Source organism: Coturnix japonica, chromosome 3, assembly GCF_001577835.2.
Source record: "Coturnix japonica isolate 7356 chromosome 3, Coturnix japonica 2.1, whole genome shotgun sequence".
NCBI lineage: Eukaryota > Metazoa > Chordata > Aves > Galliformes > Phasianidae > Coturnix > Coturnix japonica.
In genome coordinates, this window is record NC_029518.1 from 92,766,484 (window position 1) to 92,782,225 (window position 15,742).

Genomic DNA, 15,742 nt, shown 5'->3' on the forward strand with positions numbered 1-15,742 from the left:
AAAAAATAACAATACAGTTAAGATGATGGGCAACTTGTTTTATGGTCAGCTTTACATAAGAAAGCACATGTAGTCGAGGAATAATTAAAGCAGCCAAAGTTGTTACTGAAGCTGATGATGCACTAAAAATTTGCTCAAATGACTGCAACAAGGAGGATTCTGAAGTTACAAGGAAGAGATACAGAATACATAACCAGTTACGACAGAAAGCTCAACAAACAATCCTCTCAGAACCTCTGAACTATTCACTGCCCCCTCATTGTGGCTCAGAAGCTGGGCCTTTAACCAGCACCATTGTGAGAAACAGGAACAAAGGAGTTACGTTCCAAACCTCAGCAAGTAACTGACTGCACTGTGACAAGTCAGCTCCTTCAGACCACGTGGATCTCCTGATTATAAACTGGTGACCATCCAATTTGAAGTTTCAAGTACCAGTCATTTAATACAGCTCTATGATTCTATTCATGACTATTTCCAAAGCAAATTTTCAGGTCAAATCAGTATCAGAATAATTTCTTCTACTGCCTTCAAGACCAGAAGACATGGAAAGGCATGGAGGTACTGGAGCAGGTCCAGAGAAGGGCAACGAGGCTTGTGAAGGGCTTGGAGAATCAACCCTATGAGGACAGACTGAGGAAGCTGGGACTGTTTAGTCTGGGGAAAAGGAGGCTGAGGGGAGACCTTATCGCCCTCTTCCAGTATCTGAAAGGTGCTTACAGTGAGAGTGGGGCAGGTCTCTTCTCACTAGTGACAAGTGACAGGATGAGGGGAAATGGCCTCAAGTTGCGCCAGGGCAAGTTTAGGTTGGATATTAGGAAGAACTTCTTTATAGAAAGGGTAGTTAGGTACTGGAATAGGCTCCCCAGGGAGGTGGTTGAATCACCATCCTTGGTTGTGTTTAAGAGGCGTTTGGGTGTGGTACTCAGGGATATGATTTAGTGTAGGGTTGTTAGAGTTAGGGTTCTGGTTAGGCTGCGGTTGGACTTGATGTTCTTCAAGGTCTTTTCCATTCTGGGTAATTCTATGATTCTATGATATGTTTACCTTGAAATAGAGCTTTTATTTATTTAGTTAGTTTAATCGCACTATCAGACAGATGATCGGATGAAGCAGTGGTTAACAAAGTAAAGCTTCCAAATAAACATAATGCATCACCTACACCTCAGGAGGCTACAGTTAAAGCCGAACAGATTCATGGAGTCATTTTTGATTAAATTTTACACAACCAAGAAGTCCCTCAACTATCCAGAGAAACTGACATTCTTAAAGACTATAATTTCTGCCTTCCTATGGAGGAGGGACCTGGATTTTTAGGCTTTTTGTCTTTTTTAAATTGTTTTTAAAGAGAGCGTTGATGAGTTGACATACTATACCCATTCAAAGGGATTGTTTAGCTATTGGATTGCCATATAAAGAAGCAGCACGAGCAGCTGTCAATTATTTCATTGTAGAACTCAAAAACTATGTTTAAAAAACAAACAACTCAAAAACTATGTTTAAAAAACAAACAAACCCGGCAGTAACTATAACCATCTTGCCCTCTGTTCACATGCCTCGTGCTCAGTACTTTAATCTAGTAACCTGTAGTTCAAAAGAAGTTTTCCCCAAATGCATCCATTTTAAACTCAAAATAAGAGTGCCGTATATCTCACTAAGCTCTTCCAACATTACGCTTGAGTGTCTTCTTCACTATCAGCCCTGCTCCCTTTTATGTCTCTGTTGGATAAACAGAGCTCCTTTCTACACACAGATAATAACCAATTATGTTAAAAATAACTCTTAACCAGCCCTAATGAGTTATTACACAGTCTCAATTACTGGGTCTTAACAACTTTTTTTCCCCAAGATCAGAAGTTATTACTATGTAGCTTACTACAAATTCTCCAAATTAATTTTTGAGATCAGAAATCATAGAATAGAATTACCCAGGTTGAAAAAGACCTCAAAGATCATCAAGTCCAACCACAGCCCAATCTTAGTACCCCAACTCTAACAACTCTCTGCTAAATCATATCCCTGAGCACCACATCCAAACGGCTCTTAAACATATTGTCCCTACAACAAAATCTATATGAACTCTGATCTCCACTTCTCTAAGAACAGATGTCACCAAATATACTTATTTTACATTCTGTTTGATAATTAATTTTATGTATGGCTGTATGAGGTCAAAGGGTCCTGGAGCCCTGAATGCCAATCCTGAAATAGGAAACAGCACATGCCCAAAGAGAAATAGCAACACGTGTCAGTATGTCTTCAGAATATCACCCTGACCATGAGAGCCGTGATTGTTGTTGAAAGTTGGAGCAAGAAGCAGCATCTGCAATTAACCATCTAAGATCTATAATCATAGGTGATCTTTTCAGAAAGATGCCTGCAGAACAGCAGATCTCCTGCTAACACAGCTCTGGTTCACTTCTTTACAGAATAAATTAGCAGAGAATTAAAAGATGGGAAGAGATCGAGGATCACTCTGTGGAACAACACATGAGGCTCATGTTCTGCAGTCCCAGAACTGGCTACTGATGCACAGCGGGCTCAGTTCAGACACAGACCTCAACAAAAAGACTTCCAGTATGTATCCTTCCCCAAATACTTGCATCAGGATTCGTGTGCAATCTTCACTTCAGAAATGACGTGAGAAGTAAGGCCTAATAGCCTATTGATGCCGAGAAATGCTGAATCCCAGTGGGGGGAAAAAAACAGACCAAGAAGGGTAAAAGAATTACATGGACAAGGAATGAATTTCAGTTCAGAAAAAAAAAAATTAACAAAGAAAAATTGAGGAAGAAGACTATTTCCCAACAGCTGGAAGCACATCATTTAAAATGGTCCCTTCAAACCTTCTGAAGTAGGCAGATGGAAGCACTTAAGAATGCACGACTACCAGTTCTGTTTACATGGGTATTCATGAGGATATTGGAAGGATACTAGTATATCCAAAAAGAAGGTCAGAACAGTCTGCATTGAGTTTCATGCACTAAAGCACTGCTGTGAAACACTCAGTAACACAAAAATTACAATGTCAAGTCAGGTATCTGAACACACCTGAAATCAAGGTACTTGAAAGACAACAGGAAATGGTTTTAAGTTAAAGGAGAGAAGAACTGGGTTGGGTGTCAGGGGAAAGTTCTTTATAGAGAGTGGTGAGGTGCACAGAGAGGCTGTGGATGTGTGGATGTCCCATCCCTGGAGGTGTTCAAGGCCAGGGTAGATGGGGCAGCCTGATCTAGTATTAAATGTGGAGGTTGCTGGCCCTGCCTGTGGTGGGGATGGAGCTTCGTGATCCTTGGGGTCTCTTCCAACCTGGGCCATTCATTCTGTAATTCTATGAAAGATGCTACTGAAAGGTGTATAACTGGGCTCATAACTTGGGGGGGCACAATACAGTGCCCATTCCTGATACAAGATTACCATAAAATAACTCCTTTTTTCTTAAAAAACAAACCAAACCAAACTCAAAATTATTTAAAATATTTAAAATTATTTAAATAGAAGTCTTCACAGCTCTGCAGAATTCGTTAAATGCTTCATTTAAGTAAGAAAAGATCAAACACGAAGGGCAACTTGTCAGCCAACAAGTGTTGAGCAACCAAACAACATTTGTTTTTTGTCAATAAGTTACAGTTTCCCTTGAGCATGTAATCATGTAATCTTGTCATTATGCTTTAAAAATTAAGAAGAAATATTGTCAGCGGTTCCATTATAAAAAAGCTTTACTAACATCCAGCAAAACAAACGGCTCATTATTTGAAACCTTTATTTCATGTGAATTTATTCCACTATTACGTCCTTCCAAGGCAAATAACACTAAGGGATGTTGATTACTTTTAAAACAGTTCAGGTCTTCCAAAGACAGCTCCCAAAGTCATCGTCTATGATGTCCAATCTTCAGAAGTACACTGACAATGGGAATGAATAACACAACTCCTCCCCATTGAGATAAGTTATGTAACAACCCTACTACTCCTGGTTATAATGCTATTTTAAGGAGTAATCAATATCTCTTTTCTGGAGCCCAAATCCTTAGCAGTTCCTAGCATCCTTGCTTTGTTAGGGGCGGCAGCTGTTGCACTCATTTAGACAGTGACCCTGAAAACATGCTTCATTTCATAGAACTGCACAAGGTTTTGAAGAAATTACATGGTTGCTTCCCCTAAGAGTATCAGTCATCTGACAAGAGCGTAGTAACAACATAGTGACCGAGCATCCCGTGTTCTCACAAGCCACTCAGATCCTCAGTGGCCTGACAAATCAATTTGCTCTTACAAGAAACTCTTTACTCATCTTGGTATCATTTGTAACTCTAAAACTGCATCAACATTTCCACAACTCCAACTGGATTTTCAGTCCTCGGTAATTACCTCTCCCATTCCCCGAGATTCTAGGGCAAGAGCTTGAAACTCATGATTCATCTCATCCACAGATCGAACCTGCAGGAGAAAAAACAAAACAGTGATCAGCTACACAGTCCAATATATTTTCCACAAGTTTGTAATAATCCATATTTTTAACAATTGAGCACATAAAGAAAACTGCTAATGAAAGTAGGTTGAACATGAGTTTGGGGAATGGACTCATTTGTTAACTACCGAGTTAATGAACCATTCTAATAACGTGAAGAAACCCCATGGAAAAAAATTAATGATCAACTTTGTATATCCAGGTATAGGCCACCTGCCATGGAAACGATGACCAATGTTGTATTGTCAGTAAATACAAAGTGAAATACAAGAACTGAACATACACTTGAGAAAGGAGATGACCGACTGCTTACAGTGTTACTGAGTACACACAGCAGCAAGCCAAGGAAAGCTCACTGGAGAAGTCACAAAAGCTCCTCATAGCAGTAATGGGCTGCTATCACAACTTAGAGGCTGTCTGCTACGTCACCATTTCTCTCACCTTCCACCAGGAAACATTTGTTTGAATACAGAAGTTACGTTACAAAAGCGAAGATTGCTGCAAAAAGCATCCTCCTTCCCCATGGCACGTATAATTAAGATGGGTACAAAGCCAATTTAGAACAGTTTCAATGAGAGTAAATTCGGTTTCACAGCAAATTATAACAAAAAATCAGCCTTGTGACCTTTTATCCAGTGATACTGCTATTGAAGTCAATTAAGGCTGATTTTATTCATTTAAGCACCGCAATCAGATTGTTGTGTATCTTCAATAAAGCCCAACACGTTTTTCATGTGAATCAAAAATCAGGTTGAAAACCATGTGAAACGCTCTCTGCTTTCATTAACTCAGTGGGATAACCCCATTTTTGTGCAACCACACATTTGTCTGAATACAAATACTCCCAAATCTCTACAAAAAGACGATCCACAAAGCAGGGAATGGCACAGCTCACTCTTCTGCTCCCAACTTTTAGGGCAACTGCAAGAAATTGGAGCTCTTCTGAAACTATAAATGAAGTACGCTGAACTTTCATTTTGCTCACTCCCTCCTTTCTTACAAGCATGAAATTGAAGTTAGTGTTATCTACTGTTACCAGCAGCAGAAAACATAGTGGTCCTACAGCTGCAGCAAAGGGTCTCAGTTTTGTTTCCCATCAAATGCAGCAGCCCACAAAATACTCTCCTGGATCACGAATACAGGTTAGATGAGCTTATAGCCTGAAGAAAATACAGGCAGCACCAACAGGTGCAGAAGCCCTGCTTTACTCTGCCTTGCCCTGTTCCCTACAACAGAAGCAAACACCTGTGGTGCCGGGAACCCAGCATGATGCTCCACATACAGACAGCCCCGTCCCTCACCATCACTCTGAAGGGCTCTCTCTCCATTTTCCAGCTCCCTGCTTTTGCCATCAGCTGCTAGACGTGATCTGTTTTCAGAAGCTGAAAGCAAATAAGCATTTCCTACTATGGTTCCATTTTCAAGGCCAGGCTGGACAGGGCTGTGAGCAACCTGGTCTAGCCGAGGTGTCTTTGCCTATAGCAGAGGGCTGGAACTACAACCTCTTAAAGGTCCCTTCCAACCCAAACCCTTCCATGATCCTGTGATATTTCCAATAATGCACAAGCACATCACAGAATCACAGAATCACAGAATTACCCGGGTTGGAAGGGACCTCAAGGATCATGTAGTTCCAACCCCCCTGCCTAGCAGGGCCACCAAACATACACATTTACTAGATCAGGTTGCCCAGGGCCCTGTCCAACCTGGTCTTGAACACCTCCAAGGACGGGGCATCCACAACCTCATTGGGCAGCCTGTTCCAGGACCTAACCACCCTTCTAGTAAAGAACTTTCCCCTAACATCCAACCTAAATCTTCCCTCCTTCAACTTAAAACCATTTCCCCAGTTCCCACATGAACTGGGACGAATATCAGCTCTCACATGCTGCTGTTATAAGGTTACGTGCCAACACTGTGAAAGGGGGAAAAGTTCAGGGATACTCTTCAACAGCTCCTTTTCCCCTGCCACAGAAACCCGATACAACATACCAGCACACACTGGTCCATTATTCATCACAGTGTTAAGCGTGGGGTTCTGACAAAGACCAAAAATAGTAGCGTTTTTTGTTTTCTTTTTAATATAGACTTAATACTCCCTTTATCTCCCCCTCTCTACAATGTACAACATATTTTACACCTAAACATCCACGCAAAAGCTTTCCTTTATATCAGGACTCCCAGAGCAGGTATCTCATTTCTACACTGTTCCTCTACTGCCCTGCATTGCACCCACCAGGCAGCCCTCAGTCCTGGGAGCCACTGGATTCAAGCAGTAAGTCGAGCTGATGCTGGAGGTAAAAAGGTCAGGAGAGCTCCTGCTGAAAGTAATTGCCATTTCTGGAATCCAGGTATGTGCTTATGGCAATCTTCATTTTGCTAGCAAATTATACTGGTTTAAGAGCACGGCAATGGCTGTACTTTGAAACACAGTGTGCTGCAGTTCTGCCAGCCCTCCAGTTGGGTTCAACACAGCCCGGTTGTCTTGGGCAGACACTTGACTACATACATAAAAGCTCATTTAACATTTCAGAGGGGCAGTAGGCTCGAAATTAATGAAGAAAAATATTTTACTAGAAATTAAAACTTTAGACAAATCTAGTAGAGATTTATAGCAAAGAATAAGGGAATAGTATGCAATAAGCCTAAACTGCAAGTCTAATGGCCTTTATTATCAAATCCTGTAGTTCAGAGCTGTATATAGTTTTCTAATCCAGTATATTCTGCCAAATTTCCCAGCTTCCTTACTCAGACACCAGACAATTACGTGTCTGGATAACAAAAGCTCTTTAGCAGCCAAGTACACAACTCATGCAGTCAATAAGGGAACACTGCATATAGGTTAATTACAAATCACACTTTGAGAACACGTGGTGTTTGTTTGATTAAAGCAGCCTTTGGCTGGACGCATCTAAAAAGAAAACTATTTTCTATTATCTATTAGCTTTCATACTACACATTTCTTAACACACTCAGCTGCTCTGTCAGAAACAAACCTGTCAGCCCAGCTCAGCCACCGCTGGCTCATAGTGCTTCTCACAGTGCAAGTTTCAGACCTGATGAGAACAGCAGAGTGAATAAAAATGGAAGGCTTCAAAGCAGCACGTCTGTCTCATGTCGTAAAGTGACCAGTGCTGTTCAGCATCTTTACCAGTGACCCAGTGACCAGGAGCCTGGACAGGCTTGAAAAGCAGGTGCCCATGTGAACATAATGAGGTCTGACAAGGCCAAGTGCAAGGTGCTGCACTTGAATTGGAGTAATCCCATGTATGAATACACAGACTGGGAGAAAAGCTGAGAGGAGTCCTGCAGAGACTTGTGTGTTCTGGACAACCAGAATCTTGATGCAAGCCAACAGCGTGTGCCTGCATCCCAGAATGCCAACAGTACCCTGGGCTGCATCAGCAGAGGGGGCTGCAGTGGGGAGAGGGATGGGATTGTCCCACTGACCCTCTGCTCTGCCTCTGTGGAGCTCCATCAGCAGTAATGTGTCCAGGTCTGGGGCCCTCAGTACAGTAAGGATCAGAGCTGTTGAAGTGGGTCCAGGAGAGCCACAAGCACAATGGGCTTGAAGAAGGGCTGGAACATCACTCTTAAGGGCTTAACATACCACAGAAGGGCTGGAACATCTCTCTTAGAAAGGAAAGTTGAGAGAACTAGGCTTATTCAGCTTGCAGTCGGTCCTGGGGAGACCTCATTGAGACCTTCTTGTACCTGAAGGGAACTTACGAACAGGAGGGAGAGCAATTCTTTACATGGTCCAACAGTGATAAGACAAAGAGCAATGCCCATAAAAGAGGAGATCTAGATGAAATACCAGGATGAATCTGTTAGTTGCACAAACCAAGTCTAACAGCACACCACCTCCCTGCAAGAGGCAGAGGAAAATGAAACATCTTTCCACCCGCTTCAATCCCATCTGGTGGTTGCAGAGGTCAGCACCATTCAGAAACCTCGGGTTCTCTTCCTGGCTGCCAAGTGAAACATGCTCCAGGAAACACAGCATAGCACTCACTCCTCACAAATAACTCTCCTGCCACTGACAAGCTGCTCTCTTCCATGCAGACTTTAACACTCACCTTCCCATCCAACAAGCACAGCTCAGAGAGTGGCAGCTGGTACAAGCCTTCCTAAACTACTTTCACATGTCCTAAAGCCCAGAACTTTAATCCCTACAGTCAAAAACAGGCAGAACTACCAGCCTAACCATGACTTATAACTATTTACTTACTGTTTGCTCCATTTGAAGCAGTATATTCCAACATATGCAAGCACATATAATAAACATCAAAATTTGAGCTCAATCTAACTCTGCTTACTATTCAATTGGTGTTGATTGCTTAATACATGCATGTCACAAGCTTAATTTTTTGCATTTTAAATATCAGCACTTTCCTTGGAAAGCTGGACAAGTAGCATCACCTTCCTGTAACACAGCAGCAAGTTCTACAAGTGATGCAACAGCAACTGCAGGGAACTCGTGAGATGTTTCCAACCATCAGTGTTTAATTCCATATTAACAAGCTCTGTTAGCAGAAATTAACACCATGCAGCTTAGGAAGCGTGATGCTATTACATCGCTGCACTGTTTATGACACCAGTCTTCATTATCTTGTAGTTATCTTTCATCTTGAAGAAGTTAAAAATGTACTATATGCTACAGAAAACTCAAACTTTGCCTACTGTGAAAATGAAAACTAGACAGAAAATTCATCTGTGTAAGAACTAGAGACAACTTACACAATATAGTGCTGTATTTCATTAACTGTTACTACTTCCTTCTAACAAAGAGACTATAACCTTTATTAAATGCAGTTGATAATCAAAGAATCACAGAACGGCTCGGGTTGGAAGGGATCTCAAAGATCATGAAGCTCCAACCCCCAACCTGCCACATGCAGGGCCACCAACCTCCATATCCAATACCAGCCCAGGCTGCCCAGGGACCCATCCAGCCTGGCCTTGAACACCTCCAGGGATGGACGGGGCATCCACAACCTCCCTGGGCAGCTGTTCCAGCACCTCACCACTCTCTGTAAAGAACTTCCCCCTGATACCAAACCCAAATCTTCCCTCCTTCAACTTTAAACCATTTTCCCTTGTTCTGCCATTATCTACCGTTGTAAAGAGTCTGCTCCACTCCTGTTTGTAGGCTCCCTTTAGGTACCGGAAGGCTGCAATGAGGTCTATATAACGAGGCTTATATAATGAGGTCAATAATGGATGAGAACAAATAAAACACACCTAGAATAAAGTAAAACTTTAGGGGCAGTGCAGGGGGTGCAGGGTGGTGAGTGATCTCACAGTCCTTACCCCAACCATGAGCCTTTTCTCATCACATTTCCTCCCCCTGTTTATTTGGGGAGGAGGATTGAGAGAACAGAGTGGAGTTTAATTGGTGTTAAACCACATGTTGTCCAGGAGGGTTCTGGTGCTAGAGATAAAGGGATCTGCCCAATTCTTAGGTGGGGACTTGAATCACACTGGACTATGAAGAGGAGGTTACGCAGACAACACAAAACCATGTTTGTTCCAACGCATTTTAAGAGTCACTATAGGCAAGAGCACGTTTTCTACTTTATCTGTCTCCAGCAGAGAAACGCACTTAAAGAAACTGCCGTTATCAATTCTTTCAGCTGTTTTCTAAGGATGTTCTCTTTGGGCAACACACCTACTGAAACCAGCAATAGACTTCTACAGTCACAGGGTATTGGCAGGATACCCTGCATTGGAACGGACCCTCAGTGATCACTGAGCCCAACTCCTGGCTCTACCCAGGACCACCCAACATTCAAACCTTGTCTCTGAGTGCATTGCCCCAATGCTAGTTGAAGGCTCGCTGCTCTGCCCTGAGGAGCCTTCCAGCCTTCCAGCACTCAAACATTCCCTCCCTTACCTGAAGTCCAACCATAGGCTGCCCTGATGCAGCTCCATGCCATTCCCCTAGGTCCCTGCCATCGTAGTTAAGGTACCTATCCCACAGACTACATACTCCAAACTGCTCAAAATACAAGTCAGATATCTGCAAACTCAGCACTCTCATTTTCTTCTCTCTAGTTAAGGAAATACACAAAGAGTTCCTTTACTAGGAGAGTGGTGAGGTCCTGGAACAGGCTGCACAGGGAGGTTGTGGATGCCCCATCCCTGGAGATGTTCAGGTTGGATGGGGCCCTGGGCAGCCTGATCTAGTAAACATGGAAGTCTGGTGGCCCTGCCAGGCAGGGGGGTTGGAGCTTCATGATCCTTGAGGTCCCTTCCAACCTGGGTCATTCTGTGATTCTGTGAGTTCCGAATGCCTTTCTATTAAATTTTGTGTCATAAAATAAAAACAATAAAACAAAAAGTCATTTTTAGCTATTTTCAATAAAAGAGATGGGAACAACAGTTACCTCTTTCCTACTGGGAAAGTTTCAAGGCAGAACTGTGGCAGTCACAAGCCACTAATCTGGTGAGGTCTCAACTGCAAGACATTGACATTCGGTTTCTCTTTCTTCTCTTTTTAGCGCACAAGAAATCAACACCTTAAAACTCACCCCCAAGAACCTCAGACTCGCTGCAGACTACAATTCTAATTATGTGGATCTAAGCGTTACCGTAGTATACACCTACTGAATAGAAACACTGCAAAATGCACAGAGACTGCACTTGTAATGAAGTTATCACAGGATCTGTTCGCTGCAGAAACTGAAATCGATGATCTCCAGAGCAGCTTCATAGATTGATGTATTTTATGGGGAGAAGGCAGCATCGACGAGCTAACACCCAGCCAGGGCTCCAAACATGATGGTATTCATGTACTGTGCAGTTGTTTAGCACTCAAAGAACTCTTCAATATCTGTTCATGGAAGCCTTCTGAAACAGTATAGATACAGAATCACAGAATTATCAAGGTTGGAAAAGACCTAGAAGATCATCTAGTCCAACCATTCCCAATACTTCCCAGCTAAATCATATTCCTCAACACAACATCCAAACGTTTCTTGAACACTCCCATGGTCAGTGACTCCACCACCTCCCTGGGCAGTGCATTCCAATGCCTGACTACCCTTTCCGAGAGGTAATACTTCCTAATGTCCAGCCTGAATCTCCCCTGGCACAGCTTAAAACCATTCCCACTAGTTCTATCATCGATTACACAAGAGAAGAGGCCAACCCCCAGCTCACTACAACCTCCCTTCAGGAAGTTATAGAGAGATATATATTGAAAAATTCAACCTTTATTTTTAAAGTTAGGAAATGAAGGAATACGGTCTGCAAGATCACTTAGGGATGGTTTTAAGTGGATTCTATAAATGGACCAAGAAATGATTCAGGAAATGTGACTCCCACTCGAGGGTCAGGAAATAGATTATGTTGTTCCCAACTGGAACGATGAGATGATCTTCCAAGGGCTGTCTACATGACCATAAAGTCTCATATGGGAAAATTATTTCCCCATTTCCATTGCACAAACGTATCTTATTTGAACAACAGAAACAATTTTATTGTATAAAATCAAGGCAAAGTTTTTGCTAGCAATTGTCTGTTTTATACCAGAGGCAACAATGCTAAATGTGCATTTCTCAGAGACAAAGAGGATCCAGCAGACCAAGCTGCAGGATTTCAGGGTTCTCACCATCAGTTCTCACCTTCTTTCTCCCCTTTACTGGGGGGAGAGCAGGGATATATAACCTCATATTCACATTCCTAAAACAATGTGACTAAGTTTAGGAACTGTTTATACACCCTTGCTATGAGGAATGGTAGTAGATCATAGAATCACAGAATGGCCTGGGATGAAAAGGACTACAATGTTCATCTAGTTTCAGCCCACCTGCTATATGCAGGGTCACCAACCTGCAGAGCAGGCTGCCCAGAGCCACATCCAGCCTGGCCTTGAATGCCTGCAGGGATGGGGCATCCACAGCCTCCTTGGGCAAGACAGGGCAGACAAAGAAGAAGATGGAACAAACATTATGGAGAGCATCTCCCTGTTGTTCCTCTTCACTTCAACATCTGCAGCCCCATAGGGATGTTAACAAAAGGATGATGCCACAGCAGCTAGTGGTCTTCCCAAATGCAGTGCAATCAAAGAGCCTGCAGGGCTTTTAGGGGCTTGAGAGAGAGAGAAAAAGAAGTGAAAAGCTTGAGTGAGTCAGTGTGAAGTCCAAATCAGCATTCATTAAGCCTCAGGACTGCCATGGGATTCCTGCACTACCCATTCCATCCTTCCCTGCGCTGTGAGCAGCCTCTAGCACACCCATTGCTGGCTCACTTCTCCATTAGCTCTTACCAAGGACTCTCAAACATCCAATCTAACGTTGCTTTGCCTTATGCTTACCAAGATGCTCAGCTCTTCTGCAGACATTTCAGACGGCTTTCAAGAGACCCAAATAACATTTCCCTTTCTTCCCAGGAATTACTCCCTTGGAACTAATCAAGTATATTTATTAGCTTATTATTCTGACTCGCTTAGAAAGGATTTCTCAACTTCTACCAACTAATAGGAAGATCATTCAAAATCCACCAGTAATTGCAAGCGAGCTGACATTCCTCTCACAAACAAACTGCACACAACCACACAATTCACTTCCCTATGAGGAGAGAATAGGGAACTGGGTCTGTTTAGCCTTGAGAAAAGAAGGCTGAGAGGGGACTTGATCCAGGTTTATAAATACCTGAGGTGTGGGAGCCATAGTGGTGAGGCTGGTCTCTTTTCAGTAGTGCGTGGGGATAGGACTAGGGGTAATGGGATGAAAGTACAGCATAGGAAGTTCCACATGAATGTGCACAAGAACTTCTTTACAGTGAGGGTGACGGAGCACTGGAACAGGCTGCCCAGGGAGGTGGTGGAGTCTCCTTCTCTGGAGATATTCAAGACCCGCCTGGACGCCTACCTGTGTGATGTGGTGTAGGGAGCCTGCTTTGGCAGGGGGGTTGGACTCGATGATCTCTAGAGGTCCCTTCCAACCCCTACAATTCTGTGATTCTGTGATTCCATGTACCACCCAATGAGGCAGAACTCACCAATCTCCTGCTACAGAAAGGAAAACGCAGCTCTTCCACACTCTGCATTTCCCTTAACCTCTTCCTGAAGTCCTCAGGCTTATGCCAGTTTCTCGCCACAAAAGCAGCAGGGTTTCACACGAGTTAATCCCCAAAGCAAGGAGTTGTCATTTGCTGGAGATAAGGATGGATTCAGCTATTTTTACATGTAAAATCCCTGCTGTGTTTGAAAACTTACACTTCTTATTTTATTTTCTACACAGATTCAGTTCCTAATGGAATTCCAAGTCATGGGTCACTTCTCCTATTTTTATCTAAAATGCATTTTTAAGTTGTTTTGGTAGTCTCATATTATGTGACTTCATTCCGTGTGTTAAAAAATAACACCAAATCCAAATTTTAAGATATGCCTAAGATGACATATTGTGAACAGCATTTCAGCATCTTCATTTTTACTTCTTAAAGAACTTTTGTTCTTTGCCAAGAGAGTGGTGAGGTGCTGAACCAGAGAGGTTGTGGATGTGCCGTCCATGGAGAAGTTCAAGGCCAGGTTGGATGGGGCCCTGAGCAACCTGGTATTAAACGTGGAGGTTGCTGGCCCTGCTTGTAGTGGGGGTTTGGAGTTTCATGATCCTTGAGGTCCATTCAAGCCCACACCATTCTATGATTCTATATTATTTCTATTAATGTTCTTTGCCATCTCTCTACATGCATAAAAAACTGCATACATTCACCTATAGAGATGTGGTCTATGCAATACTTAGTGAGCACAATAGCGAGTGGTTCAACTCCTACCACAACCTGCATAAATCACAGTGTGACAGAACATCCATCCAGTACTTCACAGAATCACAGAATTGTAGGGGTTGGAAGGACCTCTAGAGATCATCGAGTCCAACCCCCCTGCCAAAGCAGGCTCCCTACACCACATCACACAGGTAGGCGTCCAGGCGGGTCTTGAATATCTCCAGAGAAGGAGACTCCACCACCTCCCTGGGCAGCCTGTTCCAGTGCTCCGTCACCCTCACTGTAAAGAATTTCTTCTGCACATTCGTGTGGAACTTCCTATGCTGTCCTTTCATCCCATTACCCCTAGTCCTATCCCCACGCACTACTGAAAAGAGACCAGCCTCACCACTATGGCTCCCACACCTCAGGTATTTATAAACCTGGATCAAGTCCCCTCTCAGCCTTCTTTTCTCAAGGCTAAACAGACCCAGTTCCCTATTCTCTCCTCATAGGGGAGATGCTCCAGGCCCTTCACCATCTTAGTGGCCCTCCGCTGGACTCTTTCCAAGAGATCGCTGTCTTTTTTGTACTGGGGAGCCCAGAACTGGACCCAATAATAATAATACTTTTAACACTGCAGAAACACTACAAAAAGACAAAGAGCGGTTCCCCTGCACTCCCTCCCCAAATTACTAGAAAACACACATTCCATTCACGATATTATCTGCTGGAGGAATGAAGCCATGCTTTGAAAGACCCAGGCAATAACGAAGCCAGGGCTCTGCTTACAATGCACCTCTGCCTCCCACTGGGGATGGGAAGCAGGTGGCAGAGAGAAGCGTGAGAACTCGTGCAGTTGCCTGGATGTGAGGAAGGGATGGTAAGGGCAAAAGGAAAAACACAGCAACACAATAACATTGTTTCTTTAAAGCTGCAAGTGTAACAAGCAAAACTGGGTGCAACCTATTCCTTAGAGTTCTGGTAATAAGCAAATCCCTGCTCAAAGCACAACTATTGCTTTGCATGAACTCAAACCCAAGTGTATGACAGACTTCTGATGGAAAACAGGCACTTACAGAGCTACAAAATGCTCACATACATTACAAGTCCAAATGGAGAACTGTGAGGTTACTGCACGGTTTGATTTCTAACTGCTTTAAGCAAAGGAATATTATCTGACTTTGGATTATTGCAGGCTGTTATAAAGTAGCTCAGCTTACATGTATCCTTCTTAAAGCCATGGAGTCAACACAAACCGTTAGTGTTTCCATGAAAAACAAACACACCAACTGCCCGATCATCTACAAGAGCACTGTGTCCCATGGGGCCTGTGTAAGTAGAATCCACCTGCAGTGTGATCCTGTGGGGACATGGGCAGGATGGGCACTGCAATGATGGGGGTGGTGTCAGCAGTGCTCCTACCTGCACCAGGCCCTGCTTTCTTTTGCTCTGCTGCTCAGCACAAGCTGTAAAGCCACCGTCTGATCTTCTACATTTGTAGACTATGAAATGAAACAGCGCAGAAAAAGCATTATCTGAAATGCATCTCATTCTTGCACGTCAG

The 15,742-nt window shown here is 43.3% G+C and overlaps 1 protein-coding gene across 7 annotated transcripts in view; it reads right to left on the reverse strand.

The window, feature by feature from the left end:
* PUM2 (pumilio RNA binding family member 2) overlaps positions 1-15,742 on the reverse strand; it is a 55,447-nt gene that overhangs the window by 37,157 nt on the left and 2,548 nt on the right. For all 7 annotated transcript variants that reach the window (XM_015859496.2, XM_015859495.2, XM_015859492.1 and 4 more), the window contains exon 2: positions 4,365-4,433. In XM_015859496.2, the coding sequence (XP_015714982.1) occupies positions 4,365-4,415 (51 nt within the window). In that variant the 5' untranslated portion in view covers positions 4,416-4,433. The remainder of the gene's footprint in view (positions 1-4,364; positions 4,434-15,742) is intronic.